Source organism: Apteryx rowi, unplaced genomic scaffold (assembly GCF_003343035.1).
Source record: "Apteryx rowi isolate R43461 unplaced genomic scaffold, aptRow1 scaffold_267, whole genome shotgun sequence".
Lineage (NCBI taxonomy): Eukaryota > Metazoa > Chordata > Aves > Apterygiformes > Apterygidae > Apteryx > Apteryx rowi.
In genome coordinates this window covers 192,814-209,214 of record NW_020449052.1, presented here as the reverse complement: position 1 = coordinate 209,214, position 16,401 = coordinate 192,814, and the positions used below count along the sequence as shown (strand labels likewise).

The 16,401-nt window shown below is 41.9% G+C and overlaps 1 protein-coding gene across 1 annotated transcript in view; it reads right to left on the bottom strand.

The window, feature by feature from the left end:
• Window positions 1–16,401, bottom strand: part of COL4A2 (collagen type IV alpha 2 chain) — a 102,276-nt gene that overhangs the window by 6,579 nt on the left and 79,296 nt on the right. The window contains exons 27-40 of the mRNA XM_026068029.1: window positions 13,007–13,168; window positions 12,189–12,359; window positions 11,016–11,159; window positions 9,536–9,661; window positions 8,988–9,169; window positions 8,027–8,090; window positions 7,428–7,502; window positions 6,695–6,802; window positions 5,630–5,737; window positions 4,367–4,438; window positions 3,834–3,959; window positions 2,276–2,392; window positions 529–690; window positions 304–402 (exon numbers count right to left, since the gene is read on the bottom strand). Of these exons, the coding sequence (XP_025923814.1) occupies window positions 304–402; window positions 529–690; window positions 2,276–2,392; window positions 3,834–3,959; window positions 4,367–4,438; window positions 5,630–5,737; window positions 6,695–6,802; window positions 7,428–7,502; window positions 8,027–8,090; window positions 8,988–9,169; window positions 9,536–9,661; window positions 11,016–11,159; window positions 12,189–12,359; window positions 13,007–13,168 (1,716 nt within the window). The remainder of the gene's footprint in view (window positions 1–303; window positions 403–528; window positions 691–2,275; window positions 2,393–3,833; window positions 3,960–4,366; window positions 4,439–5,629; window positions 5,738–6,694; window positions 6,803–7,427; window positions 7,503–8,026; window positions 8,091–8,987; window positions 9,170–9,535; window positions 9,662–11,015; window positions 11,160–12,188; window positions 12,360–13,006; window positions 13,169–16,401) is intronic.

The window sequence follows — 16,401 nt, the reverse complement described above, 5'->3', positions numbered from 1 at the left end:
AGTGTTAGTTTAAATCACAAATGTTTCCTTTTTTTTCCCCCCTCCAAAAATGGCTCTGAATTTGAAGTTGGCACCTCGAACAAAATAAATTTAATTGAGGCAAACAGTAAACTACCCATGTTAAATTCAGATATCTGTCCACGGGAATTTGCCAGGGCTCACAGAGAATCATGTAGGTTGGAAGGGACTCCAGAGGGCATCTAGCCCAGCCTCCTGCTCAAAGCAGGGCCAGTCACATTGGCTCTGTGTAGCTGCAAAACTAGCAGTTTAGAAAGAGGCAAGCATCTGATTCTCTTTACTCACCAGTAACTCCTCTATCCCCCTTGGGTCCGCTGGGTCCCAAATCACCTGGAAATCCTACTGTGCCCATAAAGCCGATGACACCTTGTTCACCCTTATGACCTTTAATGCAAAATGACACATGGTATTATTGCATTTCAATGCAGATCATGTGAATTCAAGAGTAGTGCTACTAAATCTGCGGTAGCACAGAATGGCCCCCAGATGACCAGCCTTCCCCACCCTTACCTTTTGGTCCTGGGTACCCTGAAATCCCCAGTCTTCCTGCTGGTCCAGGATCACCTCTAATTCCTTTTGGGCCAATTTGTCCACTCACACCTGCTTGTCCACTTTCTCCTTTGCTTCCTGGTGGAGACGGTATCCCAGGCTGCCCCTGTAGCCCTGGGTAGCCTGTTTAGAGCACATTGGGATTATAATCTGATTATACTGCCTTAAAACCTGGACATATGGAGAACTAACAGTGCTTTCTAATTGTACCCTGTCAGGTTTTATTTCCTTAATTTAAGCAGGGAGCTAATGCTTAGTGCCTCAATAGACTCATTCAGCACTCCTACTACTCCTGCTATTAGCCTGGCATGCTCTTCTGCTGCAGTGGCAGAGGAATTAGAGCTAAATCCCATAAAGCATGGTGTCATCTAAAGCCAGACTCCAGCAGAACTGAGGTGTCTACTGAGATACAGCCTTTGAGGAGCTGCTCTTCCCCAGCAAATGCCCCACTTCACTAAGTGCCTCCCTGTGGGGTCCTAAATTCTCCAAATAACTGGAGGGAAACCAGACAGCACTGAGGTACCTGACTCAGTGCCTGGTGGTAAATAAGGTTAGGACTTACTGTTCCACTTCAGTGCTTCAGTTGAACATCTGGCTACAAATAAGTATCTCATTCTGTCTTGAAATTATGGTAACAGCATTTTTTTCTGGAATTACCTATTGCCTGAAGCTAAACCTGGCAGCTTTTTGTTCAGTTACCACCTCTGCCTGATGCAAGATGTAGATTTGAACCTTGTTTCCAAGGAGAGAGGGACTTACTAACTAAGGTTTGGAGTGCAGCATCTGCCACTCTGCCTGTTAAAGTTGGATCACATGTGGATAAGAACGTGAGAAGCAGTGGGCCAAGTAAGAGAGCACCATGTCTATCTCAGCATTTCAGCTGGGAGATGGTGTTCTGGTGCTTACTCTCCTGACTGCTTCTATTTTTATTTTTTTTTAACCCAATGACAGTCTGGGAAGTGGGAAGCAGTATCCAAAGTTAGGCTAACTAACATTCTCTTTGCATTTGAAAACCTAGGTATTTTCTTGGTTTCATGGCTAGTTTACCCATTTAAGTTTTTGCTGAGTTTACATTAAAACTTCCATATGTCATACAAAGGTGACACTGGGACACCTGTAACTTCTGCTACAAGTGCTTCACTGTGGCACTAAAGTTTGAAATAATTGTGCAGTCCAGCAAACAACAGGTATATCAGCTTCCAAATATACAGAGCCACAGACTGGTTGTCTCGAGTATACGAGAGAAGCAGGCTCATGCATGGACTTTTAGAAGGAAGAAGAGCTAATGCTTTCCCACATAATATAGTTTGCCTAATAATTTTGTGTAGGAAAAATTGGTGAATGATTAAGATAACATTCCTAGGCTTGCAAGTGTGCAACCAATCTGAGATTTTAAAGTATTAAGCTAGCATAATGCTTCTGAAAGTTGTTAGAAAAAATTGGATCATTAAATCCGTTATTTGAATGAAAACCAAACCCTTTCAAGACAACCCAGAGGAACTGCCTTTTGCATTGGATAGTTTTATCCCTATTTGATATACCATGAGTTTTCTCTAAAGCTTATTCATGGAGTATCGAGACATGTACTTTTGTGTTACCTTTAATAGGGATGCTTTACTGAATCAAGACGAAAATCACAGTGATTGCTGTTGCCTTACACTGTAATTAACCTTCTATTGTTGTCTGAGGGGCACAAGGCATGAATTACCTGGCACTCCGTCTAGACCTGGAGAACCTTTATCACCAGGATATCCTGATATATTTGAAATCCCAGGAAGCCCTGGAAATCCGTCCTGCCCTGGAACGCCAAAGGGTCCTTGTGTTCCTGAAAGGAAGAGAATAAATAATCAGCACTGCAGGGAAAATGCACAGCTGCAATTATACAGACTCAACTTATACTAAGTATGAAGAGTAGGATTTTCAAAATAAAAAACACCTGCAGCTCCTACTGATTTTTGTTTTATTTTTTCAGACTATGTTGCACAGTTTTTTTTATAAAAAACAAAAAATTAGATCTGCTCCGAAGCTCTATGGATAGCTAATTACATCTTACTGTGGTAATAATCTTGTGCCTCCAGGCAAAATATTTTTTCAAGGTAAAATATATTCTCAAAATATCCTAGGTACATGAAGCAGAACACAAAGCAGCTTTGCACTTCTGTGTCCTATGGTGTCAGGGATCACAGACCCTTAGGTTTTTTTGGTTCAACTAAAACCAAATAATCTGAATCCAAGGAAATTCTCTCTAGACGAAAATTGTTAATCAGCCCACCAATGACAAATTATCCTTTTGAATGGAAGACTGATGCAAGTTGTCAGGAAACCACAAAACCCCTTTTGGCTAGTCAATATTTTAATAAAAATTTATAAATATTAAATCCTGACAAACAAACATGAGTGAAATAAGCCAAATAGCTGCTTCTTCCAGGACTTGGCAGTAAATCTCGAGTGGTGTTTGAGAAGACACAGCATGTTAGTAATAACAAAGCATAATACAAATAAACAGGAATAAGCCACTGAAGAAAGCAGGCAGAAGCAGTATGGTTTCATGCATATGCCAGTCCTTATTCCTTTCAGAGCCAAAATGTTGGAAAACTTTAAAAAAAAAAAACTGCAGTCAGTTGATTCATCCATAACGCCAGCCTGGTGATTCCCTGATGGGAGAAGAACAGCCAGTGGCGAGCGTCGCTGGGACAGTTGCTGCTGCAGCAAGTGGGGCTGAGCGGGAAAGCTGTGTGGTTGCGCAGCACGGGAGGTGACAGCAGGAGCAAAGGGCTGTGTGTGAGGACAGCGCTCAGGGGAGATCACAGCTACAATCACGCGGTGATGGACAGAGAGGCTTTCTGAAGAAAGATAAACAGGGAAGGACTTGCAACAAAAAGGGGGAAAAAAACCCCCATAAGCACTGATGTAACTGGAGCCTCTTTACACACTTAGAATAGTGTGTGAGCTGGTGGCCGGGAGCAGCTTCCGGCCTTTGCAGGGCGCTGAGCTCGGTGGGCGCTGCAAGGTGCCGCTGCTCCGGGGGGGGGCCCAGCCTCACGTGGAGGGGGCGGCTTGTGCAGCATTTAGCAACACACGTCTCCCCCTCTGAGCAAGGGCTGCCTGAGCCCTGGCAATAAGGTCAAATAATGACCGTCCCCACGTCGGGCACTGCTCCTAGAGTCGTCCTACACAGCTGTCTGTACTATATTGCATTTCATGAGATTTTGCACACCCACAGCTGAAATGAGGAATAAGCAAATCCCATTCTCCAGAGCACGAACCTGGAACACCTCTGTCTCCCTTTTGGCCCGGAGGTCCTCGGCTGCCTTCAACTCTGCTTGGTTCTCCTGCCTCCCCTTTGTCACCAACAATACCTTGGAAACCTGCAGTGCCGTAGTCATCTGGACCTGTTGTGGAGTTGTTTACAATTAAGCAAAAAGCTGAAAGGTTTCTGGGTGTGATAATATCTCAACATGCCAATGCACATGTACAGAGAATGCTGTTTTACTAAATACATAAGCCTGTAATGGAAAAAAAATTAACGGTCTTAATGCTTTCACTTTACAAGAGCAAAGGAATTATGATTTGAAGTTGTGGTCTAAGTCATCTGTGTTGCAGTATGTAAAATATATTTAGTTGTTTGCCAGATCCCACAATAACAAGACAAATTCCACCAGGGCCTGATCAGCACACTGGGCTTTGCATTGACACAGTTAAGAAAGCTACGTTGCAAAGATCTCACACATCAAACTTGCAGCGTAACAGCCAACACAATAAAGTGCCTGTAAACAGGCCGAATAAAATTCTCACTTACCTGGTGATCCTGGTAAGCCCTTAGTACCTGGTAAACCATGTAATCCACTAATTCCTCTTGAGCCAGGTGAACCTGTTTAAACATTACACTCAAGATTATTTTAATAGTATGTATAAGACTGTACATATTCTTTGGCAAAAAATTGAAGTGCTTGATTAAATACAATTCTGTGTCAAAATCTTTTATATTACATGCAAATGAATTCATTACAATAAGCTTATTAAACAAATACACTCACTCCATATTTTTTGACAAAGTTTAGTATTATCTAATAAACTAACTATGAGATTTTTTTTAAAAAAATCTCTGATCTGTCTGGTAACAATCTGCTCTTCTACTCTTGCTACCACAATTTTGTTAATACCATAGTTTTCCAAAAACCTCAAACCAAGACAATTATGGCATAATTGTACACTCTTAAATGTGATTATAAAGCTGCTGTTACAAGTAAAAATTATCCCATCTGTTTGTACCTGTCTAAGAGTTAAGCATGATGTTTAAGCTAGACAGGTATCTCTGTAATCAATGGACAGAGCTACATAGCTCTGGGGGACAATTCAACCTGCACAAACATAAGTGTCTGTCCCTCTCTTCACTGTCTATAAAGGCAGCTTTCATGACCATATTAGCTTAGATTTCATGCAGATTCAGATAGACGAAACTCACTAAAAACAGGGCAATTTCTGGCTATCCTATAGACAAAAACCTGCTTACTTTCAGGTATTAAGGGATCAGACCAAAGAGATTCTGTAACCTGTGACATAAACAGTTTCGTTTTCAAATATTGCCTATATTTTGATAGCAGAATTATGTTTGAGTCATAAGTCACCTTTCCAACTACACATGTTGGATCAGTTAACTGTTTTTGGTGATGATGTAGGACAATTATATTGTTTGCTATCTAATGCCACATTCTAATATTCTAATACTGTATATCACCACTCTTGCTGCATTTTAAATAATCTTATGGGTTTTTTTAGCTGTCATGAAAAATGAAAATATTTACTGGAAGTTACTTTCTTGGTTGAGAGGTCACAATCACTTAATGTGAACCCCCTTACATTCCAGTCCTTCAGGGCACATAAATCACAGTGTAACCACACAGGTCTTCATTAAAGCATCTGAACTTCACGAGTAATGAATGCTTATTACAGGGAGCTACGTCACCCTGAACTGCAAAAAGACCCCTTTCTTCTTCATCCCTAAGGAACCACAGCATGCGCTCACAGTGAAATGACCAAGTAGCTAGAGTGGTACATATACCTGCTTGTCCGGGTAAGCCAGGCCAGCCAGGAATTCCCTTTACACCTTGGAAGCCGGGAGTCCCGGGGCTTCCTTGCTGCCCTGGTGGGCCGACCAGTCCTGGCAAACCTATACAGCAATTATAAAATATTGCTCATGAGTGTCCTTAAAACATGACAGCCTAAAATGCTGACTTGTGCTATCGTTGTTCTCACAGGTAGTGAAATGAAGGCTTTTTACCCTGAAGTTGTTGTACGAAATGACACCATTCATCCAAATGTAACAAAACTCAGGAAAGAAAAGGTAGGAGGGACAAAGTATGCAAAACAATTAATTAAAATTTCATGTCTCTGATAACCTGAGAAATATAGCGGGCTTCTCTTATTAAAACAATCATTTTACTACCATTTGCACTTACAATAAGTAATTTCATTTGCGTGCGCCTCAGTTTCCCCTTCTGCCCAATCTGTTTAGTCTTTCAGAATGGAAAGCTGATCCGACTAGGTTTGTTCTCAGGGAGGTACCTACCAAAACTGCTCCAATCTATCTCAGCTGGAGTTTCTAAGCCCTATATGACAAACATGTGGAACAGCTGGTCTGAGAGAGCATTTTCATGCTCTTCCTACAACAAGATATGTTTTTAAGCTACAAGTTCATGATCCAGAGCAGAACCTGGCTTCTGTTTCCCTAAATTCTTGTACAGTCAGCCAATTAAACTGGCTTCATAACTGGGTCCTGTGGGATATTTTATTTCATTTATGTTGGAAAAGAGCATTGAAATGCCCACTTCCTTATAGTATTGAAATAGCATTAGAATACTTGAGTATGCCAGCAATACAACACTTTGACTAGACACATGACCACTATAAAAAAGGAAAAAACAGTATGATCAGGGTTCATCTTTTGAAATTTCCTCCTAATAAGTTCTCTTGGCGGTTCCACATCTTTTTTACTGCTCTTTATCAATTTACAGAATGATCAGTATTTTAAAAACTTAATGACTTTCTTTTCAGGGAAGACAGTATTTTTTCTTTCTCTTCTTAACCAGTTTTACTCTTAGGAGTGTTAAAAGGAAGAATATTTTACCTTCCTGTCCCACAGAGCCAGGGATACCCTGGATGCCCTTGAGGCCTTCAATTCCTGGGAAACCAGGCTCGCCCCCTTCTCCTTTTTGTCCTGTGCCTCCTCTTAAGCCTGCAACAATATAAAAACCATATATCCTCTCAATAATTTCTATATGACCCGAAGCTAACAAGCGTAACATCAGTTGCCTACTGAATGGGTCCTGGTCTTGCTGCGCAAAGAAATTCTTCTTATTCAGTGTGCTTGTATAGCCTGGGAGAACAAATAATCTTCCATAGCATGTTAGCCAATCTGTCATTAAATTTGTTTTAAAAAGTACTCCCCACATTATGTGGAAAATGGCAGTGTTATTAAAGTGTGCTGGTTGTGCTGGGATAGCTCCAATTTTAAACCACTACCTAACCAATTCAATCCAAAAACGACCTGACTTGGCCATCCTATCTTACATAATTATGGCCTGATATTGCTCCTTTTGTCATCGATGGCAAAATGTTATATGAAAATGTTTTACTAGAGTTGCATGTGATTGATGTTTACTGCCATACCTGCACTTTCAGTTTAAGAGGTAAACATAGCACATATTCATTTCAATAAAGAAAAGACACATCTCTTCAGGAGCCGTCATGAGAACATAGCTTCTGCAGCCGTCAAAAGCACGTGCTAAACTCTCTGTCTTTGCCTCTGTGGACTTTTATATATGAAAATAATACACCCAGAGTAACTGTGAAATTAATACCTGTTAAGCCTGGCACACCAACTTCCCCTTTAAGTCCTGGCATTCCTGGTAAGTTTACGGTTTCTCCTGGCTCACCTATTTCAAGGAAAAATTAACAAACGAGTGGTAAAGCTTTAATTCAAATAAATAATTCCTGTTATTTTGAATAAGTTGCAGCTTTCAAGGCAAAGTTCACTGATCATTATCTTTCTAGAAAAAAGTGATAAAATTAAAAAAGAAGGAGAAGTTAAAGAAAGGAAAACATAAAGTCTTTAGAACAGATCCTCCTCCCACCCCACCCCGGGATGGACTTATTCAGGGGCAATACATGTTGCATGAAATTAACAATATTAACCTTTTCACAAATGTCCACATTTACTATATTATGCTGTAAGACTATATTATGCTTTAAGACTGTCTTAACAGTCTTACAGTGTGATATACTCACTTACCACAGTCTTAGAGTATGACATACTTAAGAGTCTTAGGGTATGATATACTCATTTACTATATCATACTCTAAGACTGTTTTAAGACTCTCTAAGACTCTTAAGAACTTAACGGTGTGAATTTGTTGATTAACAAATACAAAGAAAGCTTAGACAAGAGAACAAACTCACCTATTTCACCATGTGAGCCAGTAGTACCAAAATGGCCTGAAATTCCTGGAATACCCTTTTCTCCCTATTGTATGATGAAAGACAGACAAAAGTTTATGAAAATGAAGATTTGTTCAGCCTTCCAAGCAGCACAGTTTGGAAATATTAAAGAAGTTCATTGTATTTATTATTTCTGAGTTTCTGTAGTACTTAATTTCAGCCATTTGGCTAAAATTAGTTAAACCAAACCAACGCAAACCAGGTGATAAGTTGTGCTGGCAAACAGTTAAATTTGAAATTGGGAACATTATATTACGCATATATAGTAGTGCCAGTTTTGAATCCTGCAGCCCTCAGTTAGGAAAAAGTCCCATTGCAATCTAGAGGCAAACATACCTGAGAAAGGAATGCAGTTTTTGAGTCTGTTAAATAAAAGGTATGTGTGAGTCTGTTGTTAGGCCTTTTGCAAGGCTCTTTTTCTTTTTTAATGTGACTTATTTTGCTGTCACACTAAATCTTGGTGAATTGCTCAGATTCTTAGACTTTGTATTCTTAGGACGAGTAACAGTGAGTGAGTAATTTATAGCTGTGGCACAATCAGTCTTGAGAGAAAGGGAAGAGTAAGCCTAGTGTTGAGAATGATTTTTACCAGCAGCTATGGTAACAGTACCAAGGAGCTAGAAGGAAGATCTGGGTCCTCATCAGCTAAAAGCTGGTGTCTGGAATTTGGATAATGTCTCCCAATGAGAAAAGTAAGGTAAAGATTCTTAGGAGTGCTCAATGAACAGTGCAAAGATCAAAGGAAAATATTTTATCCAGAGGATGCCTTATACCTTTGGCCCCTTTACTCAGTTTTTATTGTATTTGTTACCTTTGTACTTTAGCTGCCAGGCAGAGTTTTAAAGGTGTGAGAGATGCTCACTAAGCTTTTGCTGAACGCCAGCAAAAGGACACTGTTACTCCCTCTCGGACATTAACTAACCCTGCCTCCTGTGCTCCCAGGGAAGCCTCTGATGCCAGGAGAGCCAGCTGGACCAGGATACCCCTTCAGACCTGTGAGTCCTTTAGCACCGATGTCCCCTTTCACCCCAGCTACATAACTGGGATGCCCGGGGGAGCCGGGAGTTCCCGTCTTCCCAGGGAGGCCGGGCATTCCTTTACTACCTGCGGAGGCGGAAAAAGAAAAATGACTTAAAATATAAAAGCAGGGAAGGCTGATATGCCGTTCTCTGTATGCAAAAGTTATGCCGTGCTGGTGGCCTTCTCTAAGCACAGAGAGAAGGCACCGCAACGCTCTAGTATAAAAAGGCAGTGCACACAATAGCGTAAATACAGAAAAGATTTCACTGGGGGTGGCTGTCTGGGAAACTCAGCCAGGAGCTCAGCTTTTATTATCAGGGAGTTTTTTGGGTGGGCAGCAGCACAGTGGTACAATGAGTGAAGAATATTTAAAATGGTAACAGACACAAGTATTTAGACACCGATCAACAACCCTGAATGCGCTTGCTTTATTTTGCTCCGACCACTGACCTTTCAAGCCAAAGAATCCCTTTGTGCCAATTTCTCCAACTTCTCCTTTTTCACCTTTAACTTCCTTCAGCATGCCAGGCTTAAGCTCTGGGGGTTCTCCTGGGGGGCCTTGATCTCCACGGTCACCTCAAGGGAAAAAGACAACCAGATTTACAAAAACTAGTTGGGTGCACCATGCTGGAAAAAGAGCGAACAGAAGAGCAAACTTAGCAAAAAGTCTTGGGGTTAATGGAAGCTATGGAAAACCTGCTTGTACAAAAAGGGACCTGTATCAATACAACATGTCAGCAGAACAGTTAAGCGCAAAAAATGAAAAATGAAAAAAAAAGAAAGTTAAAAAGAAAAGAAAATTGAGTTAAACTGTTGTACATACAATTCTGGGGAGCTGAACCCAGGCTCCTCTCTGATAGATAATTTACCTCTCAGCAGATCAGTTAGGTATCATGTGATTATAAAAGCCAAAAAGCACACTGGAGAAAGCACAGAAAAGTAGGTTAGTTCCTGTGAAAGGGAAACTCTCAAGTCAAAGAGGTCTTTAGCAGACAGGCTTGGGCAGAACAGTGTTTGGATTTGTAAAAAGCTATTTGTTTTGTTCCTCTTCTTTCTTTGGAGATTACCAGTGACACCCGTAAATATCCTGAAGAAAGAACCCAAATAGACTGCGTGTCTGTCTCTTTGTGCAGGAGACAGGCCACCCATCTAGGCTTGTCTCCTATGATTATATATTGTCCTATAATACACCATAAAAACTTTTCTTCACTAAGTTAGGTTTTTTGACTTGAGGTGCCTAAAAGTGATATAAGTTAACCTGCATTTAGCTAGCAGCGTGCTGTTTTCTTAGTTGCATTTTGCTCAGGTATCCACTGAATTACCGGGAGCACTGCTTTGCAGCCTTTGAATTTCAGGCCAGTTTTTCTTAAGTATCTATCTCTAGGTCCCCAGAACGAACATTTTGGCCTTGTGACAAAAAGTGGATTTAAAGATATTTCTATGCAAGGAAAAGGGGACTGAGTTACAGTGTTAATTTCATTTTAAATGCTATGTTTCTGAATCCTGTCTACTTACTTGCATGGTTTTCTGAATATTTCAGTGCCGTGCCTTTGATCTTTGTTACACATTTTTAGGTGCCTTCACAGTGCAACTGATGCAAAATCTAAGTACTTTCCCCCAAATCACCTCATCTTTTCTGGCAAAAAGCTCCGTTAAGTGCTGCATGTGCCTAGCGGTGCCGCTATCTGAACTCAGTCGAACAGCAAGGTGTCTGACCCCAAACTAAGCATGTTTTATATTTGCAGACAACCAACCTCTCCTTGAGCCTAAAATCCAGGCCTCTCAGACTGAGGCCCATGTGTGAAGTAGATGGAGGAATTTCTGAGCTAAATTTACCATGTCAAAAATGTGTCCTCTTTATCTTTGTATCCTTGTAAAATAGTTCTTCATATGTGAAAAGCAAACACCGGTAACACCCTTAAGTAAATACCTTTAAAGCCTTGTGCGCCCTGTGCACCTTTATCACCCTGCGAGCCAAACAAGCCAAATTCTCCTTTGATTCCTTTGATTCCTGGTCTGCCTTTTAGGCCCGTCATGCCTTTGAAGCCATCGACGCCGGGCGAACCCCTCAAGCCTTTGAAGAAGAAAGCGGAAGAAAATTGTTGCATCACTCAAACAGATTTCTGTGGACTAAGTAAATGTGAGCTAAGAACGCAGGACTAAAACTATATGAAAAGGGCAGCGCTGCAGGGCTTGGTTTTGGTGCCTTGCTGCATAGGGGAATCTGCAGCTCCAAATTAGGCACTCGAGTTCTCTGCTTCCCCAGAAGGGAAGTCTGTGGACATGGCAAGAACTAAAGGGCTGTATCTGAAATACCAGTTCAATCCCTCCTCTAGAGATGAGCTAGTACCTAGTTCCACTCCAGTCATCTCCTCTTTTTGAAACAAGAGGTGCTATTTTACCTGGGACATTCTAACTACAGATCTTCATTCGTCTCAAACAAGAAATGACCAAAACTCCAGAGTAATCCCAGGCAGAAAGTCTTAGCTGAGTCTGATCTCCCCAACGGATGAAATTGCCACATGCGTTTTAGGCATGCACCTCCCCTTTCTGTTTCAGTCGCTTCCACGTAGAGCTGAATTCTGCTGAAACTCTCCGTGTGGCGCAGACACCTTGCATTATACGTAGCACTTTTGTAGCTGGCAAGTGAGAATCTCACCTTCTTTGTATAAAAGATTAGTATTCTGGTAAAATTCACCGTTAAGGTCCTGTGTCTGTAGATGGCATTGCTCAGTATATGACTTGCCAACCTTCAAAAATTTTAAAGCAAGGGTTTGGGGAAACATCTCTCTTAATTCCACTGAGAGTCAGTGGGCCTTGGACAAGGGAAAGACTTTTGGAGACAGCAAATAGTAAATACAATCTATTTTCAAAAGGAGAAATAAAACTGCCATTGCCCTTCTAGACAGGGCTATGTGTCACAAGCTAGCTTTTAGGCAAGCATAACACAGGGGGAAACAGTAACAGTGATTTTGAAATATATTTGGCCTGTGACCATAATTCTACTGTTTTAACAGAGTTACCCCAGCAGCAAATGTGTCCTGTTAATCTCAGAATAGCTTCGAGCAATATATATTTTTTAATATAGCTGCTAAGAGCTTACCTTTTTCACCTGGAAAGCCATCCATTCCACTTATGCCAGGGGGACCAGTCACACCAGGTATGCCCTGTAATCCTGGGTAACCTGTTTCACCTTTGTCACCAGACAGACCTTTCAGGCCCACGGGACCAGGAAAACCTCTTTCACCGTCTTCCCCCCTAGCCCCAGGTGGACCTGCAACGTGAATGTGGGAAAAGGGAGATGAAAAGCATTCTGAAATACATGACTACTTCATACAAGGTAGCTAGACAGATTGAAAACTGCTACCATACCACATTGAAGGTGAGGTGGAGGGATTAGGATTTTTTTCAGCAAACAACTGCAGAAATGATTATGAAGAAAAAGCAGCTAATCAATTATAAAAACATTTTCTTAGATAAAGTACAATCTTGGTGCTACAAAGCAGATCACTTCTTCTCAGAGGACAATTGCAAACCAGCCTCGTTTGCAGTTGCTCTGTCAGTCTGGTTCTATACCCTCTTCTAACTTTTCCCTCCCCATCCTCTTTAATTTAAGTCCTTTTTCCATGATGCAATTCCCATTTTCGCAGCTCTGTTCTCCCAGCCTGTTACCAGAAAGCTCTGACCTGGCCTGGCAGATGGCTCTAAAAGGAAAAGCAGCAGCCCTGACAGTGAGGACCATCGTCACTCCCACCGGTATCTGCGACATCAGCATAATTCACAATCACTGTCCATGAGTGCCTGCATTATTACTGTCATTTTGCTGATTGGGAATTAAAGCATGGCATGTACCACAATCCCAAGATTATGGTTGCCCAGGCATAGGAGGAGAAGTGATATAGGACAGCAGTAATTGCTCACCGACTGGTCCTTGTGGACCAGGCCCACCGTCTTGCCCGGGATTTCCTGGTGCCCCTGGGAATCCATGCGTTCCTGGTCTTCCTGGCAAACCGACCAAACCAGGGAGACCTTGGGGCCCCGGGTCACCTTTGGGTCCTGGCAAACCTGGATTACCATCCGATCCTAAAATACCAGAATCATGCATTAGAGAGCATAAATATCTAGAGAGCTGGTTATTATATATTACTTCGCTAAGCTGGTGTGTATGCACTGTTCTTTCAGAATACGTTTCTCCTCCAAATATTCAGTGAGTACAGGAAGATCAAATTAATAGACTGCTTATTAGTTCTTAAATAACTGACATTATCAGTACTAATCTCAATGTTTTCATCGGAAAGACTGACTAGGTCTGTCAAATGAATGGAAACAATTCAGCATCAGATAGACATAGGCAGAGCAGGTTTCTTCCATTTTTGACTCCAGTAATTCTGTAATTCCTGAACTCTCTCTTTATCTCTTTATATATCTTTGTAAGAGTTAAATAAGACAGCTGACAGAACTACAGAAATAATGCTCTAAATGTTTTCTGAAATGTGGTAGGCAGAAATGGGAAAATTTAAGGCAGACAATGTGTTCTGGTTTTGTGTTATTGCTCAGAAATTTTCAGCTAATGTTGTTATAGGGCATTATTACAAGATTCATAAATATTCCTAGGCAAAACAGCCCTGGTCCTACAGTATTTAGTGCACTGGAAATTAACATCTTTACTAAATAAAAGCAACATGGGTGTCAAGTCCTTCAAGATTAAAAAAGTAATGCCTGCTTTGTATTCAGAATGGAGAAGCAGTAGTGTATGGGACTTCAAAAGTACATAGCACATAAAATGCAGGTCAAATAGGTCTCATTTCTTTCTTCAGCTCATATCAGTGTATGCCCATTGACTTGAATGTAGCTACATGTGCTTTACAACTGAGAGGAAAATCAGGTCACATCAAGTGAGTTTCCTCAATAATAGAATAAAGATTAGAGCTCTATTCTGAAGCACTAATGGAGCAGATGATATCAAGGAATCACTAGCTGCTTCATATAAAACTAAAATAAAAAATAAAAAAAAATCACTCATACAAAAAATTCATGTGCTTTTGGAGCTGTTTGGCCAGAACTGCAAAACACATCAAGAACAGACACGCTAATCACAGAATCACACAGAATCACAGAATGGTTGAGGTTGGAAGGGACCTCTGGAGATCATCTAGTCCAACCCCCCTGCTCAAGCAGGGTCACCTAGAGCACATTGCACAGGATTGCGTCCAGGTGGGTTTGGAATATCTCCAGAGAAGGAGACTCCACAACCTCTCGGCAACCTGCTCCAGTGCTCTGTCACCCTCACAGTGAAGAAGTTTTTCCTCATGTTCAGATGGAAGCGTCTGTGTTTCAGTTTGTGCCCGTTGCCTCATGTCCTGTCGCTGGGCACCACTGAAAAGAGTCTGGCTCCATCCTCTTGACACCCTCCCTTCAGATACTTGTACACGTTGATAAGATCTCCTCTCAGCCTTCTCTTCTCCAGGCTAAACAGGCCCAGCTCTCTCAGCCTTTCCTCCTAAGAGAGATGCTCCAATCCCCTAATCATCTTTGTAGCCCTTCGCTGGACTTGCTCCAGTAGTGCCACATCCCTCTTGTACTGGGGAGCCCAGAACTGGACACAGGACTCCAGATGTGGCCTCACCAGGGCTGAGGAGAGGGGGAGGATCACCTCCCTCGACCTGCTGGCAACACTCTTCCTGATGCACCCCAGCATACCATTGGCCTTCTTGGCCACAAGGGCACATTGCTGCCTCATGCTTAACTTGGTGTCCACCAGCACTCCCAGGTCCTTCTCCGCAGAGCTGCTTTCCAGCAGGTCAGCCCCCAACCTGTACTGGTGCAGGGGGTTATTCCTCCCCAGGTGCAGGACCCTGCACTTGCCTTTGTTGAACTTCATGAGGTTCCTCTCCGCCCACCTCTCCAGCCTGTCCAGGTCTCTCTGAATGGCAGCACAGCCCTCTGGCGTATCAGCCACTCCTCCCAGTTTTGTATCGTCAGCAAACTTGCTGAGGGTGCACTCTGTCCCTTCATCCAGGTCATTGATGAAGAAGTTGAACAAGACTGGACCCAGTACTGACCCCTGGGGGACACCGCTAGCTACAGGCCTCCAACTAGACTCTGCACCGCTGATCACAACCCTCTGAGCTCTGCCATTCAGCCAGTTCTCAGTCCACCTCACTGTCCACTCATCTAGCTCACACTTCCTGAGCTGTTATGGGAAATGTTTTTTTTTCTTTTTTTTATGATAGATTAAGATATTTTTTCATTTGTTCATTTTTTACAACTTTTTCATTCTTTAAGTAGAGCAGTTTAAAGCAAAGATATGATGATGCAACTGCTCTTGCAGCGCTCTGGTTCTATGGATACAAATCCAAGTTTCACAGCCTATCTGCCACGTGGTTAAAAGCTTTCCAAAAAAGCTTACAGGAAGCAAAATAGAAGTCTAGATCCTTTGCTGGTTTGGTTTGCTACAGTGGGACTAACCCTGATTTTGCACTACCTGAGCCAGCAGCAACAGTCCTTCACATGCAGGAAGAGTGAAGGCCACCAGGTCTGAGCTCAAAAAACAGTGAAGGGGAAAGGGAGAGGAGGGAAGCTGCTGCTTTCTACACTGAGGAGCACTTCTCTGTGATGAGGGGAGGAGGAGGGATGGGGAAGAGGATGGTGATGCCCTCATAGGAGAGTGCCACCGCATCAGGGAGTATGGAGCAGATGATGCAGGTTTTATCCAAAACAAGCTATGATTTCAAAGTCCAGTTTGACCAAATTTGTTCCAGTCCAGCCCAAGTGACTACCACAGCAGAAATATGTATTCAGGTTGGGAGGTTGGCAAGAAGAGATTTAGGGTCAGATTCTTATTTCAGACATGCAGGTAATGCTTCTTCTCTTTGCTGTAACTATTTCTCATTGTTAGTTCTACAAAAATGCTTAGAAAGGAGGTACAAAATGATAGACTTTTTTCTTCTTTTCAGTCTATGTTTTATCTTGAATTTCTTCCCCTTTTCAGAAAACTGGTCTAGAAGCTTTAATGATGTTTTCTGCCTTTTTTCAAACTTAACACAGCTTACCACAATGCCACAGAGCTTCCTTCATTTCTTTTGTTCACTCTGTGGCTCTTGTGAAGGTGAAATCAGCTTTACTTGCTTCAAATCATTCATGAAAAATGACATGCTCTTCTTTTCTTTTTTTATTTGTATCGAAAATCATGGGAAGACTCTCTGAAATGAGTCCCTCTGATACACCTCCTTGCTTTGATTCACTGACATATTTACTATTCCTTCTTCACTTCTCACTTGCATCGCAACAGGGCAAGGCAGGATTCACAGTCCCAG